Source organism: Danio aesculapii, chromosome 15 (assembly GCF_903798145.1).
Source record: "Danio aesculapii chromosome 15, fDanAes4.1, whole genome shotgun sequence".
Lineage (NCBI taxonomy): Eukaryota > Metazoa > Chordata > Actinopteri > Cypriniformes > Danionidae > Danio > Danio aesculapii.
The window spans coordinates 43,535,741-43,555,883 of NC_079449.1; the positions used below are offsets into that span (position 1 = coordinate 43,535,741).

The 20,143-nt window shown below is 35.2% G+C and overlaps 1 protein-coding gene across 1 annotated transcript in view; it reads right to left on the reverse strand.

Moving 5' to 3' along the window:
• si:dkeyp-97b10.3 (NACHT, LRR and PYD domains-containing protein 1a allele 5) overlaps positions 1-20,143 on the reverse strand; it is a 53,341-nt gene that overhangs the window by 4,719 nt on the left and 28,479 nt on the right. Inside the window, exons 9-12 of the mRNA XM_056473807.1 lie at positions 17,437-17,693; positions 8,767-8,910; positions 7,156-7,291; positions 1,580-1,627 (exon numbers count right to left, since the gene is read on the reverse strand). Of these exons, the coding sequence (XP_056329782.1) occupies positions 1,580-1,627; positions 7,156-7,291; positions 8,767-8,910; positions 17,437-17,693 (585 nt within the window). The remainder of the gene's footprint in view (positions 1-1,579; positions 1,628-7,155; positions 7,292-8,766; positions 8,911-17,436; positions 17,694-20,143) is intronic.

Below are 20,143 nucleotides of genomic sequence, written 5' to 3' on the forward strand. Positions count from 1 at the left end.
ATCTATCTATCTATCTATCTGTCTGTCTGTCTTTCTATCTAGCCATCCATCCATCCATCCATCCATCCATTCATTGTTCTATCTATCGTTCCAATCCATCCATCCATCCATCCATCCATCCATCCATCCATCCATCCATCTATCTATCTATTGTTCTATCATTCCATCCATCCATCCATCCATCCATTCATCCATCCATCTATCTATCTTGCCATCCATCCATCCATTCATTGTTCTATCTATCGTTCCATCCATCCATCCATCCATCCATCCATCTATCTATCTATCTATCTATCTATCTATCTATCTATCTATCTATCTATCTATCTATCTATCTATCTATCTATCTATCTATCTATCTATCTATCTATCTATCTATCTATCTATCTGTCTGTCTATCTATCTATCTAGCCATCCATCCATCCATTGTTCTTTCTATTGTTCCAATCCATCATCCATCCATCCATCCATCCATCCATCCATCCATCCATCCATCCATCCATCCATCCATCCATCCAGCCATCCATCCATCCATCCATCCATCCATCCATCTCTCTATCTATCTATCTATCTATCTAATTTGCGTGCCTGTTTTGCTCTCTCTCCCTCTTGTTATCCATTTTTCTTATGTCCCCTCCTCCCGATTTCTATTCGTCCACATAGTAGATATCAATCATAATTAACCTGTATGATGTCATCACCTTCACTGCCTATCATGTGCAAAACTTCGGTTTTAAGAGATGCAAGTGTGAACTGTTTTTGTGTCTGTTCTTATGTGCAGTTACATAAACATATCTTTTTGTTTTGTATGCCACGACAGTTTTTTTTGTTTGTTTTTTTTTTGCATCTGGTTTCAAAATCCCCGATCAACAGTTTATGAAATCCCCTGGGAATTTAAGGATAATACATCCTTGAAAATGCAGAAACACCCGTATCTAGTAAGCTGTTAACACTTTAGTTTAAGTCACAATTCACACTATTAGCCAGTGTCTTATTACCTGCCTGTTATTAAGATATGAACTGTTTATGAGCACTTATGATATGAAAGTATGATCTTATTCTACATCTCTTGTCCTAACCAATGTCCAAACCTAAACCTAAATAATACCTTACTGACTATTAATAAGCAGCTAATTAGTAGTTTATTAAGCTAAAAGTCTTAATAGTTAATAGCATGAATTGTGACTTAAAATAAAGTGTTACCAGAAGCGTAATTTAGATTATTTTTTGTTTTTTTCTTTAATTATTTTATTGCAAGCTAGTTTTGATTAGATTTGGTTTGTTTTATTACATTCTTTATCTCCCTCTTGCCAAAAATGTATAAATTTATTTTGATTTGGCTGTGTAATTCATTTATTGTGTATATCATTCTTGCTATTGCTGATTACTTTCATATCTGAAATAAAGCCACTTTATTTCAGCATTACAAAATGCGTCACAAACTAAATATTACGTCTTTTACCCTTAAATCTAAAATGTAAACAACTAGCTATTTACAAAACGCATTAAATTTTCAGGTTTCAGCCACAAATGCAGCTCCTCCTTTCAGCACGATTGAGCAGAAGGATGCATTACATACCTTTCGATGGTCTTTTGGGAATTTCCTCCACATGATGTGTACAGTCTCCTGTAAAAGATTTATTTATTACTTTGATTTCTGCTGACAAACAAAGGTTATTCTCAAGAAACTCTTCTGAGGAATTATAAATAAATACTGAATGATCAAACTTACATTGTTTGACATATTTAATAACACAATCTTTCTGAGCTGCGTCACAATCGCCAACCTGATTTCACCAAGTAGGACATGTTCCTGGATTAACATCTATGTTGATCCTGCAACAACATTCCAATCAGCCAATCAGAATTAAGTTGACAGTTTATGTTAGGTTTGGGTTTGCGGTTAGGTTTATGCACTTTTACATAATTTTGGGAATAATTTACAGTTATGGATGGGTTTAGGGGTAGGGAATAGGTATGGATTACATTTTTGAACAAAAATGATTTTCCAGGATCAGATGTTAATCGAGGATCGCATCGTACTTGGTAAAATCATGACATGTGCGTCACAATTTGCATACTATCCTTCCTTAATAGTAGAAAAGTTGAATTGTTGCGTCCCAAATCATAGATAGTAGAAATGAGTATTATAAAGGCACCCGCTCTACTATACTATACTATACTATACTATGCTATGCTATACTATATTATGCTATACTATACTATACTATGCTATGTTATACTATACTATACTATACTATACTATACTATACTATACTATACTATGCTATGCTATGCTATACTATGCTATACTATACTATGCTATGCTATGCTATACTATATTATGCTATACTATACTATGCTATGTTATACTATACTATACTATACTATACTATGCTATGCTATACTATACTATACTATACTATACTATACTATACTATACTATACTATACTATACTATACTATACTATGCTATGCTATGCTATACTATGCTATACTATACTATACTATGCTATGCTATGCTATACTATATTATCCTATACTATACTATGCTATGTTATACTATACTACACTACACTACGCTATGCTATGCTATGCTATGCTATGCTATGCTATGCTATACTATACTATACTATACAATACTAAGCTATACTATGCTATACTATGCTATACTATACAATGCTATGCTATGCTATACAATACTATACTATACTATACTATACAATACTATACAATACTAAGCTATACTATGCAATACTATGCTATACTATTCATTTATTCATTCATTAATTTTCCTTTGGCTTAGTCTCTATTTCAGGGGTCGCCACAGTGGAATGAACCACCAACTATTTCAGGATGTTTCACACAGCGGATGCTCTTCCAGCCGCAACCCAGTACTGGGAAACACCCATGCACTCACATTCACACACTCATACACAATGGCCAATTTAGTTCATCACAGAAATGCCAACTGGCCCAGACGGGACTCGACCCAGTGACCTTCTTGCTGTGAGGCTTGCTGTGCTAACCACTAAGCCACCGTGCCACCCTATACTATACTACAATATAATATAATATAAAAATATTTTGCAATACTTTGCTGTGTTGATATTTTCAATTTAAGGACATTTGCTGCATATTAATTTGCGTACTATCTGTCCTAAATTGTATTATAGAAAATAAAATTAGTATGTGCCAAACTGTACTATGTTTAATAGAGTATGCCAAAGGTTCCCAGATGGTTTGCTATTTTCTGGTAGAAATTTAATGTATAGATCTATAGAGCTAATATTGCCCACAATACATTGCACATTGGATGTGAATTCAATCAGAACTACAAATGCGGGTAACATGTGTTAAACTACAAACATGGCAGATGCCTGCAATATACCGTTAAGAGGACAGGCTTCATTAAAAATGTTTAAATGATTATTAAGTAATATCTAGCCAACTGGAAAAAGAAATTCATGTTATATTTTATCCGCAACAACCATATGAACTTTAATAGAGACGTGTTTGGACATTAACTACTAATTGCATAATTATCTGAACTCCTGCAGAGATTTCTCAGCGTGAAAGACTCATGATCGGCAGATTAACCTGCTGCTACTTCTTCAATAGGGTCGGTAATTAAATATGAAAGAATTGTGGATGATGTGTGGAGCTGATTGACGGGGCTCTCAACTAAGCAACAGAACAGTGGAGGAATAATGAGGAAGTAGTTTGTCCAAAAAAGGGCTGCTTGATATATGGTTTCAGTATAGATATAGCAATGTGTGCATTCGCAATAGTCACATCGTAAGATACGCAGTGTTGAGTCTGAAGTACAGTTGACTAGAAGCCACTGCTGAGTTTAACCATACCAGTGTGAAAGTTTCTCATCTGCATGTGTTTTTAAGACCTGGTTCTGAGCATTTAAAGAGAGTTTAACACATTAGTGCACAAAATATTATGATGTTTGGAGGTGTAACAAAGATTGATCATCCTTAAATAATTATAGGATTTATGCAAAAACAAAGTTTTTCTTACTTAGAATTGTTTGTCGAGTTGGCGGTTCATTCAGTTGATAAATAAAGGACTAAAATGAAGGAAAATAAATGGATGAATTCTTTCAAATATCTACAAATCGCCGCCTTAGAATTATAAGGTTCTATCTGACATTTCTGTCAAAATTGAGTAATTGACATATTCTTATTAAATGACAACTTATTTACGTTATGTGATGTTTTTTTTATAAGTTGTTTACATTTTAAGACTTTTTATTTAAAAATCAAGTCAAACTCTAGCCTGGCTCTATAAGGTTCTTTCTGTGAGCCAATCAGCATTTCAAATGCACGCACAAGGACCAATCAGGACCAGCTTTCTTTGTCATTTTGCCGCACTTCTTCATTGACAGTGGGAAAGACTAAAAATAAACAAAATCACTGAAGTCATCTAAAATCACTAAAGTCTACTAAATAATGCTGCACCGCACAAAATTGTGAAGAAACCTGAAACTGAAAAGATGTGTGTGAAATGTAAATGTGATGATTTAGATGCTTTTTTTGACACTAAGATGAAATGTTGAATTTGACATTGTTGAAAAAGGAACTGTTATTTAAAAATGTAATCTATTAAATGTGAAATGTTTTTATTTGTGTACAGCTGAAGTCAGACTTATTAGCCCTCCTTTGAATTTTTTTTAAAAATATTTCCCAAATGATGATTAACAGATTCAGGAAATTTTCACAGTATGTCTGATAATATTTTTTCTTCTGGAGAAAGTCTTATTTGTTTTATTTCGGCTAGAATAAAAGCAGTCTTTAATTTTTAAACACCATTTTAAGGTCAATATTATGAGCCCCTTTAGGCTATTTTTTTTTCGTTAGTCTACAGAGCAAACCACTGTTATACAATAACTTGCCTAATTACCCTAACCCCCCTAGTTAACTTAATTAACCTGGTTAAGCCTTTAAATGTCACTTTAAGCTGTATAGAAGTGTCTTGAAGAATATCTACTCTAATATTATTTACTGTCATCATGGCAAAGAGAAAATAAATCAGTTATTAGAGATGAGTTATTAAACTATTATGATTAGTAATGTGTTGAAGAAATCTGCTCTGCACTAAACAGAAAACGAGGATAATATAAACAGGGGGGCTAATAATTCAGACTTCAACTGTATATATAGTCAGTGAAACATGATTCAGTGTTTATTAAACTCATTTGCTCATTGTCTGTTTTCTTTTAAAGTCTTTAAATTTGATATTAAGCCTTGAAGGGCAAATACTTAATTTAATTCACGGGACATAATTCAATAAATAAAGTTCAATAATTCATATAAATCATAAAATTCAATAAATATGACCATATTAATTACATAAACAGAGTGTGACCGCAGCTTGACTCTGCTGCTGAGTAACTTTTACTTAATTTAGAGAGGGACCAAATATTCTCTGAACTGAGTACATTTTACTCTGAGGATTTTGCTGTGTAGAAACACACCTTTTACCCACAGCACACAGTTAACTATATATGCAACAAAACAAAACATAATCTGATTTTTAACACTATCTATTTATTATTATCTGATTAAACTTTTTCTTTTCAATGGGTTAAAGCTAAAAAAAAGCCTGCTGAAATAAATAAAAAAATCCACCATTTCTCTTTTATGCTAATCAGGAGGCATGTGCACCCGCTGACAGGTCAAATCTGCTCCTCTCTCTCTCTCACTCAAGTTCAGGCTGCTTTATTGGCGTGATATTTTGTACAGTACTGCCAAAGCATTTTAGATGTATAAAATATGTAACATTGACATCATCAAATTAATAAAATATACAGCAAATGAGAAACAAATGACAGTAAAAATTGAACAAAAACAGACAATCCCAGTAAAAATTAATAATAATTAATAATAAATTAATAATTACAAGAATAAAATGTGTAGATTATTTAAATGAGACGAATGAGTTGATTAGCCATTTCTTTTTTTTATAGGGGTTTTTAACCTTTAGTGAATAGAATAGTGCAGAGGATTGACAGGAAATAGCTGGGAGCAGAGAGAAGGGAAGGGTCGGCAGAGGACCTCGTGCCGGGAATCGAACTTGGGTCGCCGTGAGCACCAATGGTGCTATATGTCGGCACACTTTACTAAAAGGCTATTGGCGCTGACTGATTAGCCGTTTCTAACGGTGTGCAAATAGCCAATTCATATGTAATTTCGTTCTCTCCAAATATTTAGTAAAGTTTTTCTGAGTCTTTTAAATTAAAGAATTAATTATTTAATGTCTCTCTCGCGGCTCTGCGCATAAAATTAACGACAGCTTAGAGAACGAAAGCAAAACCAAACCCCTGACATTTTAGTAGATTTAGAAACCCCGGCCGGTCACAAAAAGCTGCGTGTCTCTGTGTGTCTGCAGAGCACATGAGACATGAGACTGTCTGTGCGTTGACAGTGCGCACACAGAACCAGCAGTATGAAACAGGTAAAGAACAGTAGATTTTCCACTACTTAATCGCTCGTGGACGTTTGTTTATATTAGGCAGACACAAAAAAGTGTAAAAGGTGGATAATAATAATAGTAAAAAACTAATATATACTTGGGCGGCCGTTAATCTGTCTATGTGTGGGAAGCACTGATATTTATTGCAGAAAAATATCGTTTTTTTCCATACACCATGCAGCCCTAGTTCTTAAGCTTGCACACTCTTCTGTTACACACACAAAAGCAGCTACTTTTCTTCACAAATAAAAGTAGGACCTGGTGTAAGAACTGTTTATTAGTAGTTATAAAGTATGATCTTATTCTACATCCCTTGTCCTAGCCAATAGCCAAACCTAAACCCAACTAATACCTTACTAACTATTAATAAGCGGCTAATAAGTAGTTTATTACACTAGTAGTGTTAATAGTTAGTGTTAATGATTTGTTAATTCTGTGAATTGCAACCTCAACTAAAGTGAATTTGCATTGTAAACCTTAAAGTTATCATTTTTATTTCATGTTTTAAAATTTTAGTTACTACACTCCCTCATTATTCTGCAGATTTTATAAGAAAATTAGCACTGAAATAGCTAAGTAGGCAAATTGGGACACAGCATTCTGATCTAAACTGCTGTAATTTGACATTTTCCATTTATTATGTTTGGGACAGACACATTAGTGGAGCCGTACCCTCTCTGATAGTGGACGTCCATACAGTCTGACCCGAGTCTGCATCCGTCAGGGAGAGTTTAAATGGAGGGCTGTCCTCAAAGAAGACCTCAATGTATCCCTTCACCTCCACACTGTCAGGAGTGAAGAGCATGTCCTGCACACACACACACACATCGTTTACATCAGATATTTTTTAAGAGGTTTGCTAAATGAGCTGTTCTCAGTCCCAGTCCTCATGTCCCTCCACGCTGCATATTTTGCAATTGGCATGCTCCCTACAAAGTGTTCACTGCTCTCTACACCCCTTGTAAACAAGCTGAAATTGATTAAGATGATCCAAGTTTAAGATCATCAGATTAAGATGATTCAAAATGACTGTTTGGAGCTTATGTAGGCCTGCAGTTCAACATTCACGTGTAACTGAATAAACAGTAAAGTACATCTGATTGAACATCATTTATTTACATCACCAATTATCACAGTAGAACAGCTTCTCATGCAGTTTGTGATGCATTTTGGAAACAGGAGATGAGCCACTGGTCTAATGCACCACCTGGCTTGAGAAACCCGTCCTCAAAGATTTATTATTTGGGTAGCACCCATATCCTGAATGCTTTCGGCAGAATTCAAATGAGCCATTTTACTCTAGATTAATCTAGATTAATTCCGAGATTACAGTGAGATTAATCTAGAATAAAAACAATAATATATGCCCACCTATAATATATTTATTCATTTTTTATTATTATTAACAATTAACTAACATGCACATGTTCATATAATGTATGTAGAATTTAGTTGAGTCACACTTTATTTTGATGATCCGTTTGATAAAATAAGTTACATTGCATCTACATGCCAACTAATTCTCATTAGATTATAAGTAGACTGTTAGGTTGGGGTTAGGGTTAGTGTAAGTTGACATGTACTTGCAAAGTTTCTTATAGTAGTTAAATGTCTGTTGAAGGAGCAGTATCAGCAGATATTAAGCAGACAGTCTACTAATATTCCAATGGACTATCAACATAAAGTGTTACCTATAGTTTATAAAGTAATATTTTCTCTTTTAATAGATATATTTTGTGACAAAATTGCTTTGTTTACCAAATAAGTGGATCTAATTGGGTTGGTAACACTTTAGATTAGTTCATAATTCATGCTTTTAACTAGAGTATTATCACCTGCCTATTATTAAGATATTAACTGTTCATTAGTAGTTATGAAGTATGATCTTACTCTATATCCCTTGTTCTAGCCAATACCCAAACCTAAACCCAACTAATACCTTACTGACTATTAAGAAAGAAGTTTATTAGGCTAGTAGTGTTAGGTAATGGTTAGTTAATACCATGAATTGTGACAAACTAAAGTGTTTAATTAGATTTGCACTGTAAAACTTACATAAATGTTATAATTTTAATTTTCCTGTTATAAATTTTAGTTCCTACACTTTCTAAATTTTAGTTCCTACACTCCCAAAATCATTCCTCATAAATCTGCAGATTTTAAAGAAAATTCTGCACAGAAATAACAAAAGATGTCTGCTGATTCTGCCCTATTTAAATCAGCACGTCTATGTGTAAATTGTTAAAAAAAAGAGCAGAAGGTGAAATGTAAAAGATCCCTCACCTCTGGTGTGATGTGACCCACGGGTTCGCTGATCAGACGGTACTTTCTGTTCTCCTCCAGCATGCATGTTGGTGGTTTGTCAACTAAAATGTACTTTTTGTTGTTCTTACAGTTGTTTGCCCTCCGAACGGCCTTCCTGATGTCCTGCAAAAAGACGCATCAGCAATAAAAAAAGAGGAAATTAGGAAAAACTTCAGTCTAATCAAGTATTGTTTATTTTTACACTGGCCAAAGTTGACATGTTCAAAACACTTAAAGGAACACTTTTTATTTTTGGAAATAGGTTCACTTTAGAGTTTTTACAATCTTTTAATCTATTCAGCTGATCTCTGTTGTGGCGAGAGCACTTTTAGCTTAGCTTAGCATAAACTATTGAATCGGATTAGACCGTTAGCATCTCGCTCAAAACTTTCAAAAAAGAGTTTTGATAATTTTCCTATTTAAAGCTTGATTCTTATGTAGTTACATCGTGTACTAAGACTGACAGGAAATGAAAAATTGACTATTTTTTGGCTCTGCATTATATCATTGCAAGTCATGCTATAGCACTAGAGTTCCTTGATTATTAAGCCAGAATGAGAGTATACTTCATTTCAGCCATATCAGCCTAGAAAATCGCAACTTTTCATTTTCTGTCAGCCTTAGGGTGTACTCACACTATGTGCAGTTGCCTTAAAGCGGGCCAAAGCACACTTGTCCCCCTCCCGTCTCCCTCGACGACCCGCACTCACATTACATTCGTGCCTGGGCATGCTTACGTCATCGATTTATGTGGTTTAGTGGTTTGGGAAGCAGTGCCACACAGTCAAATATTTTGCCGAACAGATCAGCCACTTTTGACGCTCATAAACAATCATAAAGTCTTCGTGCTGCAGGAATTAGGAGGTTTGCTGAAGGTGCAGCTGTGGTGCAGTGACAGGTTTGCATCATTAATAATCTACAACAGTTTGTGTTCATTGAACAGTAAGAATGATTAATAAATCCATATGAAACAATCCCGTAAAAGTCACGTCTCGTCTTCAGTTTCGGGCTCAGGCACGCCTAGCACTCACACTACAAGCGTACTGAGCCCAAGTAAACCGCGCTCTGGCACACCACTTCCAACTGGGCCAGGGCCGGCCAAATGAACCGTGCCTGAGCCCAATTCAGAGGACTCAAACTTCTCAAAGGATCTGGGAAACGGGCCTGGCCACGGTTCGGATAGCATAGTGTGTAGGCCCTTAGTACTAGGATTGGGTTGATAGACGATCAAGCTGAGCCGGTTGTGCACCTTTTTTACCAACCAAGTTTGTGGACGCCATTATAACATCACAGATCACTCTGCTTGTTCATGCCAGAGTCATGCAGAAAAACAGGCGGTCAATTGTGTGAGACTTATCTTTATTTATTTATGATTTGGTTATGGGTAAACCTAAGACCAAGCGGGTCAGGTAGTTGAAACAGTGGGCTACAAATAATTAATTTGGTATGAATTGATTAATTATTCATAAATAGTTAATTCGCCATCGTCCATCGCGATGTTTCACATTAGACATTGTACGATGCCAAATTGGTCAACCTCGCCCAACCCTAATGAGTGCACAATGTAACTACAGAAGAATCGAACTTTAAATTGGACAATTGTCAAAACTGCTTTTGGATATTTTTGGGCGAGATGCTAACAGTCTAATCTGATTCAATGATTTATGCTAAGTTAACAGTGCTTCTGCCAAATTTAGAGATCAGCTGAATGGATTCAAAAAATGGTAAAAGTCAACTGTTTACCTCTAGTGGAGCTGTAAAAATAGCCTATTTAGTCCCAAAAAATGGTGTACTTTTAAGGTTACAACTTGTCAAAATAAAACCGTTTCAGCCAGCTCTTGCTAAAATCATTTCTCTGCCATTGTTATTTAACTGATCTGTAAAATGTAGAACAGATCAGAGCTGAACTGATTATTTTACAGTTGATCAACTTTGACTGCTAGTTTAATGTTTATTAATGTGAAACTTCTTCAAAATAATCTGTACTGATTAAAAACAAAATCAATAAATGTGTTGACAATGATGGCTCCATAACTTAAATTACTGAATAATTAATATTGATAACCAACAGATGTGAAATGAAAGATTTCAGATTTTATTAGCTGATTTACAGAAATTCTTGAAGATCTTTATGAATTTCTAACAAAAATTACATCCTTTTATTTGACAACAATGACCAGCAGGGAATTAGGTCCCGCTGTATGTTACAATAAAATTCTTGCTATTAAATAACTATTAATAGTATTTTATCTCATATTTTGCTGTGTATTAATAGTTATCAGGAATGTAGAATAAGATAATGCAGAATATTTACTTACACGTACTAATAAACAGACATTCTCTTAATAACAGGCACATAATAAACCACTGGGGTTAACAGTGAGTGAGATAAATGGGAGATAATTGATATTATGCTAAATCACTGTAAAATATCTGTTAATGAACAGTTTCAGTATTTAATGATTCACAAGTGTTTATTTGCGTTGGTGAATTGCATTATGGGATGTTGATCTCTGCTCTGTCCACTTTTGATGTTGAAAATTCAACTCTACAGTTTAACAAAGTGACTTTTATTGACATTTTAGTGGTTTGTAATAATATAAAGCATCAGAAATAATACATATATAGTGTAAAATAAGAGAAAATGTGCTGCAGTTTATGACGAGGTGTTTGTAGCGTAATATGCAACACCAACCCACACAATACAGCACTGCAAACTATTACACATAATCAGAAAAGTCTCTTTTCGAAACTTTCCAAGGGTTTAAAAGTTGTTGGAAGAAAGATCAAGATCCCATAATGCAACTCAGAAGCAGAAATAAAGGAGGAAAAACTGAATTGCTAACTTACAGATATTTTTTTACTGTGTATATGATTTCATATTAGCAAAACTACACCTTCTTTATGATCAGATCAGTGCAAGATTTTAGTAAAAGCAGCTTTTCATGAAAAAGCCAGTGTTTACTCATTGTCCATCTGAGACTCATACAGTGTGTGCGTGATGAGATTCTGGATTCACTGGGGTAAGTACTGTGCACGGTGACAGAGCCTGAGAAACATTCAGTTTTCTGACTGAGTGAAACTGAAATATCCTCTGAGACTGCGTGGATTACGCTGCTTGTGCTGAAGCTGCGTGTGGAAACCACAGGAAGTCCTTTCACGTGTGAATGAGATGAGAAAACCCGCAGCTGAATACAAAGACGAGCAGCCCACAAAACCGCTGTAGAGTTTTAATTATGACATTTAGCGAGCGCAATTTGTTTTTTTTTTTCTTTTACAAATGTTTGCCCCATTTAAAAGTTTCTGCCTGTGTCACGCTGGTGAGTACCTGACCAGAAACATTTGGCTTTTTGACTCAGCTTCTGTAATTTCTGATGTACAAAATTTCTTTCTGCCACAATGTAATGAAATGGTGGGGTTTACAGAGCCGAATGACTTCTGGAAACAATTGCCTAGTTACCCTAAATTTACCCTAATTAACCTAGTTAAACCTTTAAATGTCACTTTAAGCTGAATACTAGTGTCTTGAAGAATATCTAGTCTAATATTATTTACTGTCATCATGTCAAAGGTAAAAGAAATCAGTTATTAGAGATGAGTTATTAAAACTATTATGATTAGCAATGTGTTGAAGAAATATAAAAGGGAAGCTATATCAGCTGTATGTATGTGTATTACAAATGCATAATAAACACAGTGCATCCGGAAAGTATTGATAGTGCTTTTTCCACATTTGTTTATGTTCCAGCCTTATTACAAAATGGATTAAATTCATTTATTTCCTCAACATTCTACACACAATCCCCCATAATGACAATGAGAAAAAAGAGTTTTTGAAATTGTTGCAAATTTATTACAAATAAAAAAGCTGTAAAATCACATGTACATCAGTATTGACAGCCTTTGCTCAATACTTTGTTGATGCATCTTGCAGTGATTACAGCCTCGAGTCTTTTTGAATATGATGCCACAAGCTTGGCTAACCTGTCTTCGGGAATTTTTGCCCATTCCTCTTTGCAGTACCTCTCAAGCTCTATCAGGCTGGATGGGAAGCGACGGTGTGCAGCCATTTTCATCTCCAGAGATGTTCAATAGGATTTAGGTCTGGGCTCTGGCTGGGCCACTCAAGGACATTCACCGAGTTGTTGTGAAGCCACTCCATTGATATTTTGGCGGTGTGCTTTGGGTCATTGTCCTGCTGGAAGATGAACCGTCGCCCCAGTCTGAGGTTAAGAGCACTCTGAAGCAGGTTGTCATTCAGGATGTCTCTGTACATTGCTGCATTCATCTTTCCCTCTATCCTGACTAGTCTTCCAGTTCCTGCTGCTGAAAAACATCCCACAGCATGATGCTACCACCACCATGCTTCACTGTATTAGCCTGGTGATGAGCGGTGCCTGTTTTTCTCCAAACGTAACGCCTGGTATTCTGTCCTAAGAGTTAAATTTGAGTCTGATCAGACCAGATAATTTAGTTTCTGATGGTCTGAGAGTCCTTCAGATGCCTTTTGGCAAATTCCAGTAGGGGAGTGGCTTCCGTCTGGCCACTCTATTATACAGGCCTGATTGGTGGATTGCTGCACAGATGGTTGTCCTTCTGTAAGGTTCTATTCTTTCTACAAAAGAACGCTGGAGCTCAGACAGAGTGACCATCGGGTTATTGATCACCTCCTTGACTTGGCCGGCCAGCTCTAGGAAGAGTCCTGGTGGTTCAAACATCTTCCACTTACGGATGATGGAGGCCGCTGTGCTCATTGGAACTTTCAGAGCAACAGAAATGTTTCTGTAACCTTCCCCAGCCGTGTGCCTCCAGACAATCCTGTCTCGGAGATCTACAGACAATTCCTTTGTCTTCATGCTTGGTTTGTGCTTTGACATGCACTGTCAACCCAGGGACCTTATATAGACAGGTGTATGCCTTTTCAAATCATGTCCAATCAGCTGAATTGACCACAGGTGAACTCAAATAAAGCTGCTGAAACATCTCAAGTTTAATCAGTGGAAACAGAATGTAGCTGAACTCAATTTAGAGCGCCACACCAAAGGCTGTCAATACTGGTGTACATCTGATTTTTCAGCTTTTTTATTTTTAATACATTTGCAACAATTTCAGAAACTCTTTTTTCACATTATCATTATGGGGGATTGTGTGTAGAATGTTCAGGAAATAAATTAATTTAATCCATTTTGGAATAGGGCTGGAACATAAACAAATGTGGAAAAAGGGAAGCGCTTGCAATACTTTCCGGATGCACTGTATACTCCCAAAATGACTCTGCATAAATCTGCAGATTTAGTACAAAATTCTGCACAGAAATATCCAAAAAACACTGCTCATGACATGCAGCTTGTCTTGCACAAAGATGTAAACGAAAGAAAGAGATGTGCAAAGATGTGCACGAAAAAAACCGCAGGGAAATCAGTTTGTTTTAATTGTAAGTTATTTGACATAAAAAAACACGTCGTGTGATGTGTGAAAAAAACACAACGACCGATTTCTGCCTCCGCACACACACACTGCAGACGGAGATGTGTGAAACAGGCGAAACCCTCACCACAGACAGGCAGAGACGCAGAACTGAAACCGCTGTGATGTCACGCTGATGTCATAACGCCCACTCGCAGCACAGCAGAGTCTGACAGCTCATCTAACTATAGCAGAGTCTGCTGAACACACACATCAGCAGGGTTACCCAGAAAGCAGCCAGTCATGCTTCTGTGAAAGCAGAAGACGCTGTGCTGCCAATAAAACTCTACTATCATGCAAAACCAACTGTTTGGGCAGAACTGTGTGCAGGTATAGTGTATTTACGGTCATATTAGAGCGATAACACAACGAGTCTCTTTTTTAAAGTCCCTGATGTTAAAATACGTTATGAGGATACTTAACAACATCGCATATTTATCCAGTATCGTGCAGCGCTAGATTACATACAGTCATGTTTCTGTGAAAGCAGAAGATGTTGTGCTGCCAATTATACTAGAATAAGGAGGTAATATCTTGAAAGAACGAGTTCCTATCTTGAAAAAGAGTTCATATATTTAAATAACAAGGTAATAACTTGAAAGAACAGGTAAATATCTTGAAATACAGAGTTAATATCTTAAAATAAAGAGTTAATATCTTGAAAAAAGTAATATCTTGAAATATTAAGATAAGATTTTTGTTAATTTTCTTAAAATAAGGAGTTAATATCTTGAAAAAATGAGAAAATATCTCGAATTATTGAGTTTATTTCTTGAAATATTTTAAGATATTTGTTAATATCTTGAAATAAGAAGTTAACATCCGTAAAAAACGAGTGAATATCTTGAAATATCAAGATAATATCTTGAAAAAAACGCCTTAAAATCTTTAAATATTGAGTTGAAATCTTGAAATAACTTAATATATTGAAAGCATGAGAAAAGATGTTGAAATATCAAGTTAATATCTTTCAAAATATTCGTAAAATATGCAGAAATAAGGAGTTAATATCTTGAAATAACAAGGTAATATCTTGAAATAATGCCTTCTAAAGCATAATAATTACCATATGTTTGCAGATATTTCAGAAACATGCTCAGTGAACATTCGTGTTTATCTGACAAACACTGCTGAAGTCAGATATTCTGCTTTGAACATGTGTTTTCCGTGCCGGAACGTCCCGCCCAATGCCAGTTTAGCCAATTATATTTCAGCACCCCGGGTTGCCTTGCTGGAAAACAGCGTATTTCATTCATTCATTCATTCAGAAAGGCTCTGAAAGCATGTGTCCGTGACCAAACTGCGACCTCTGGTGGACAGTAGCAGACTCCAAAATGAGGTGTTGGTTAGGACCATTGACTGTAAAATATATGGACGGAGTATCCGTGACGTCACCCATTGGTTTCTGAAGAGCGCAAAAGAAGCCACAAGTAGGCGCGGCCAACCGTCGCCATTTTGTTCGCGCGTCATCGCACCCACGGCGGGATACCAAACAAGGGCAAAGAGGCGGAGAGTGGGCGGAGCTACAGACACCTGCTGGCACTTTGCTTAGACCCTATGCTTAGACCTGGCAGACAGACTTTACTTTGGGAGAAACGCTTGATACTTTATTACCTGCGACTCGTTTGTGTTCTGACCACATGTGCTTGGCTGTACACTATATCAATAAAGTGTTTAGACTTTCAAAAACACTGTAGTAATACATTGAGCCACTAAACATTGCTCTTATGACGTTTTTCTACAGGAGGAAAACGCGAATTACTTCCAAACACTTCAGATATGTGTGTGTGTTAGTAAATGCAAGACTATTGATAAAATCCAGCACAACACAGTATGATAACGCTTCAGATGACTGTTCTAGAGCCTACAGCTAATCAATCTGTCACATTCTGGAGTGCTTTACGGGTCTAAAGAAAAATATTAATGATAAATGATCTTAAATAAAACAAATACATTTATAGAGATGGTATACAAGTATATAACTTTACTCACATGGGAAACGGAGGCCACGTAAACGGTTTGTGAGCACAATTAAGTGCACACAGCATCCCATATCATCTGATAATTGTAAGAAATAAGTCCAAAAGGCAGCTGACTGTGTAAAGCCACATAAAACAACACAAAAATACGATGAATATGCCGAGATCAGTGGCTAATCTGCCGGATTCAGCTGAGGTGAAGTGACGGCGACCAGCGAGACCTAGCTGTCACTCAAGTGGCCACGCCCTTAATTATGCAAACTTAATATAACCTAATATAAAGGAAATGGATGAGTTATAAAAAAATTCACCCCCCTCACAGTTGTCATGGAGGGTAATAATAGCTATATGAACCAAAATCGTTCTTTGTACCAGGCTGTAAACACCTTTTTTTCTGCTGTAAAGTTGGCCATTCTAACAGTGGGCTCAATTACAACTTGCTCTATTATGGAGCCAGGACTAGCGGAATTTTGATGATTTGCAGTTTCTGTTACTTCCGTATTGGCCTCCCGAGGGAGAGCGGGAGGTTGCCGCTTGGTTAGGACAAAAACATTTGATACAGAAAATATTCCTTCTATCGCCAGCCGTTGCTTTTATTTAGAACATGGTTTAAATCACTCGCTTCTGTCCTCAATCTGGCAACCTGCGCTTGCGTTTTTTTGATCCAGGAGTGCAATACCTATTTCAACCCCTGGGTGTCAAACTTACATACTGCACCTTTAAAATCTTGAAATTTTGAGTTGACATCTTGAAATAACAAGGTAATATCTTGAAACTATGCGTTATTTACTTGAAATATTGAGTTAATATCTTGAAATAACGAGTTAATATCTTTAAAAAATGACTTAACTTGAAATATTGAGTTAATTTTTTTTTTATATATCAAGATATTTGTTAATATCTCGAAATAAGGAGTTAATGTGTTAATAATGAGTTAATATCTTGAAATAACAAGATAATATCTTGAAAAACTGAGTTACCATCTTGAAGTATTGCGTTACCATCTTGGGAAATAAGGAGTTAATATCTTGAAAGAATGATTAATATCGTGAAATATTGAGCATCTTGGGTATAATAACTGATCTGATGTGTATTTTGAGCTGAAACTTCCCAAACACACTCTGGAGACACCAAAAACCTATTTTGCGTCTTGTAAAAAGGGCAGTACAGTAACCCTTCCAATCCTTTATGTGTCTCCCCTCACCTTGATGTCAGAGCAGATGTTTCTGGCCAGGTAAACTCTGAAGGAGAAGGACGAGCTCTCCAGACCCAGCTCTCTGAAGACCTGCACCACCCCATGATGCTCTGCAGATCTGGAGGTCTGAACGACGGGACCCACGGGGGACAGAGACGACACCGTCCACTTTACGTGACTCCCGGAGTGATCGCTGGATGGCTCGATCAGACCCCGACTGTTCTTCACATGCAGAACGCTGAAGTTCACCTCGTTGTCTTTATCCGCTGCGAGAAGACAGAAGATGACAGGAAAACATGAGGGAGGAGAGGAGAGAGAGAAAAGAAGTGAAAATGGCCAAAAATAAACCGGTTTCCCACAATGTTATGGAGCACTTAAACCCAGCGAAACTGAGAATCCTGTTGTGAAACCCATGACAGCATATCTCCGGGGGATTTCGAGTCAGATTGAATGCTTTTGAAGAACTTAGCTCAGTCCTCAGTTCTCCTAGTGTCATTCCATTGTTATTACATGACTTTATTCAGATTTTCTTTGGTTTTATTTGTATTATTGGTGGGAATCTTAAGGGACTTTACGATCTGATTTTGTGGGTCATGATCCAAATCCTAAATGATTCTTAACTTACATTGTTTCCTACTTCTTCTGCTGCACCTTCACATTTTTTCTAGCTTTACATTATAATCAGAATTGGAGTTCGTATGCTTGTGTTTAGGATGAGGTGGCACGGTGGCTCAGTGGTTAGCACTGTGGCCTCACAGCAAGAAAGTCACTAGTTCGAGCCCAAGGTGGGTCAGTTGGCGTTTCTGTGTGGAGTTTGCGCTACAGGTGAATTGATGAACTAAATTGGCCGTAGTGTATGAGTGTGTGTGTAATAAGTGTGTATGGGTATTTCCCAGTAGTGGGTTGCGGCTGGAAGGGTATCTGCTGTGTAAAACATATGCTGTAATAGTTGATATTGAGTTAATATCTTGAAATATTGAGTTAATATCTTGAAATATTGAGTTAATATCTGGAAATATTGAGTTAATATCTTGAAATATTGAGTTAATATCTGGAAATATTGAGTTAACATCTGGAAATATTGAGTTAATATCTTGAAATATTGAGTTAATATCTTGAAATATTGAGTTAACATCTGGAAATATTGAGTTAATATCTTGAAATATTGAGTTAATATCTGGAAATATTGAGTTAATATCTTGAAATATTGAGTTAATATCTTGAAATATTGAGTTAACATCTGGAAATATTGAGTTAATATCTTGAAATATTGAGTTAATATCTGGAAATATTGAGTTAATATCTTGAAATATTGAGTTAATATCTTGAAATATTGAGTTAATATCTGGAAATATTGAGTTAATATCTTGAAATATTGAGTTAACATCTGTAAATATTAAGTTAATATCTTGAAATATTGAGTTAACATCTGGAAATATTGAGTTAATATCTTGAAATATTGAGTTAACATCTGGAAATATTGAGTTAATATCTTGAAATATTGAGTTAATATCTGGAAATATTGAGTTAATATCTTGAAATATTGAGTTAACATCTGGAAATATTGAGTTAATATCTTGAAATATTGAGTTAATATCTTGAAATATTGAGTTAATATCTTGAAATATTGAGTTAATATCTGGAAATATTGAGTTAATATCTTGAAATATTGAGTTAACATCTGGAAATATTGAGTTAATATCTTGAAATATTGAGTTAACATCTTGAAATATTGAGTTAATATCTTGAAATATTGAGTTAACATCTTGAAATATTGAGTTAACATCTGGAAATATTGAGTTAACATCTTGAAATATTGAGTTAACATCTGGAAATATTGAGTTAACATCTGGAAATATTGAGTTAACATCTGGAAATATTGAGTTAATATCTTGAAATATTGAGTTAACATCTGGAAATATTGAGTTAACATCTGGAAATATTGAGTTAACATCTTGAAATATTGAGTTAATATCTTGAAATATTGAGTTAATATCTTGAAATATTGAGTTAATATCTTGAAATATTGAGTTAACATCTGGAAATATTGAGTTAATATCTTGAAATATTGAGTTAACATCTTGAAATATTGAGTTAACATCTGAAAATATTGAGTTAACATCTGGAAATATTGAGTAAATATCTTGAAATATTGAGTTAACATCTGGAAATATTGAGTAAACATCTTGAAATATTGAGTTAACATCTTGAAATATTGAGTTAACATCTTAAAATATTGAGTTAACATCTTGAAATATTGAGTAAATATCTTGAAATATTAAGTTAATATCTTGAAATATTGAGTTAACATCTGGAAATATTGAGTTAACATCTGGAAATATTGAGTTAACATCTTGAAATATTGAGTAAATATCTTGAAATATTGAGTTAATATCTTGAAATATTGAGTTAATATCTGGAAATATTGAGTTAACATCTGGAAATATTGAGTTAACATCTAGAAATATTGAGTTAACATCTTGAAATATTGAGTAAATATCTTGAAATATTGAGTTAACATCTTGAAATATTGAGTTAACATCTGGAAATATTGAGTTAACATCTTGAAATATTGAGTTAACATCTTGAAATATTTCAAGACATTTATTAATATCTTGAAACAAAGAGTAAATATCTTGACACAAAGAGTAAATATCTTGAAATAATGAGATAATAGACTAAGAAAGAGTTAATATCTTGAAATAATGAGTTAATA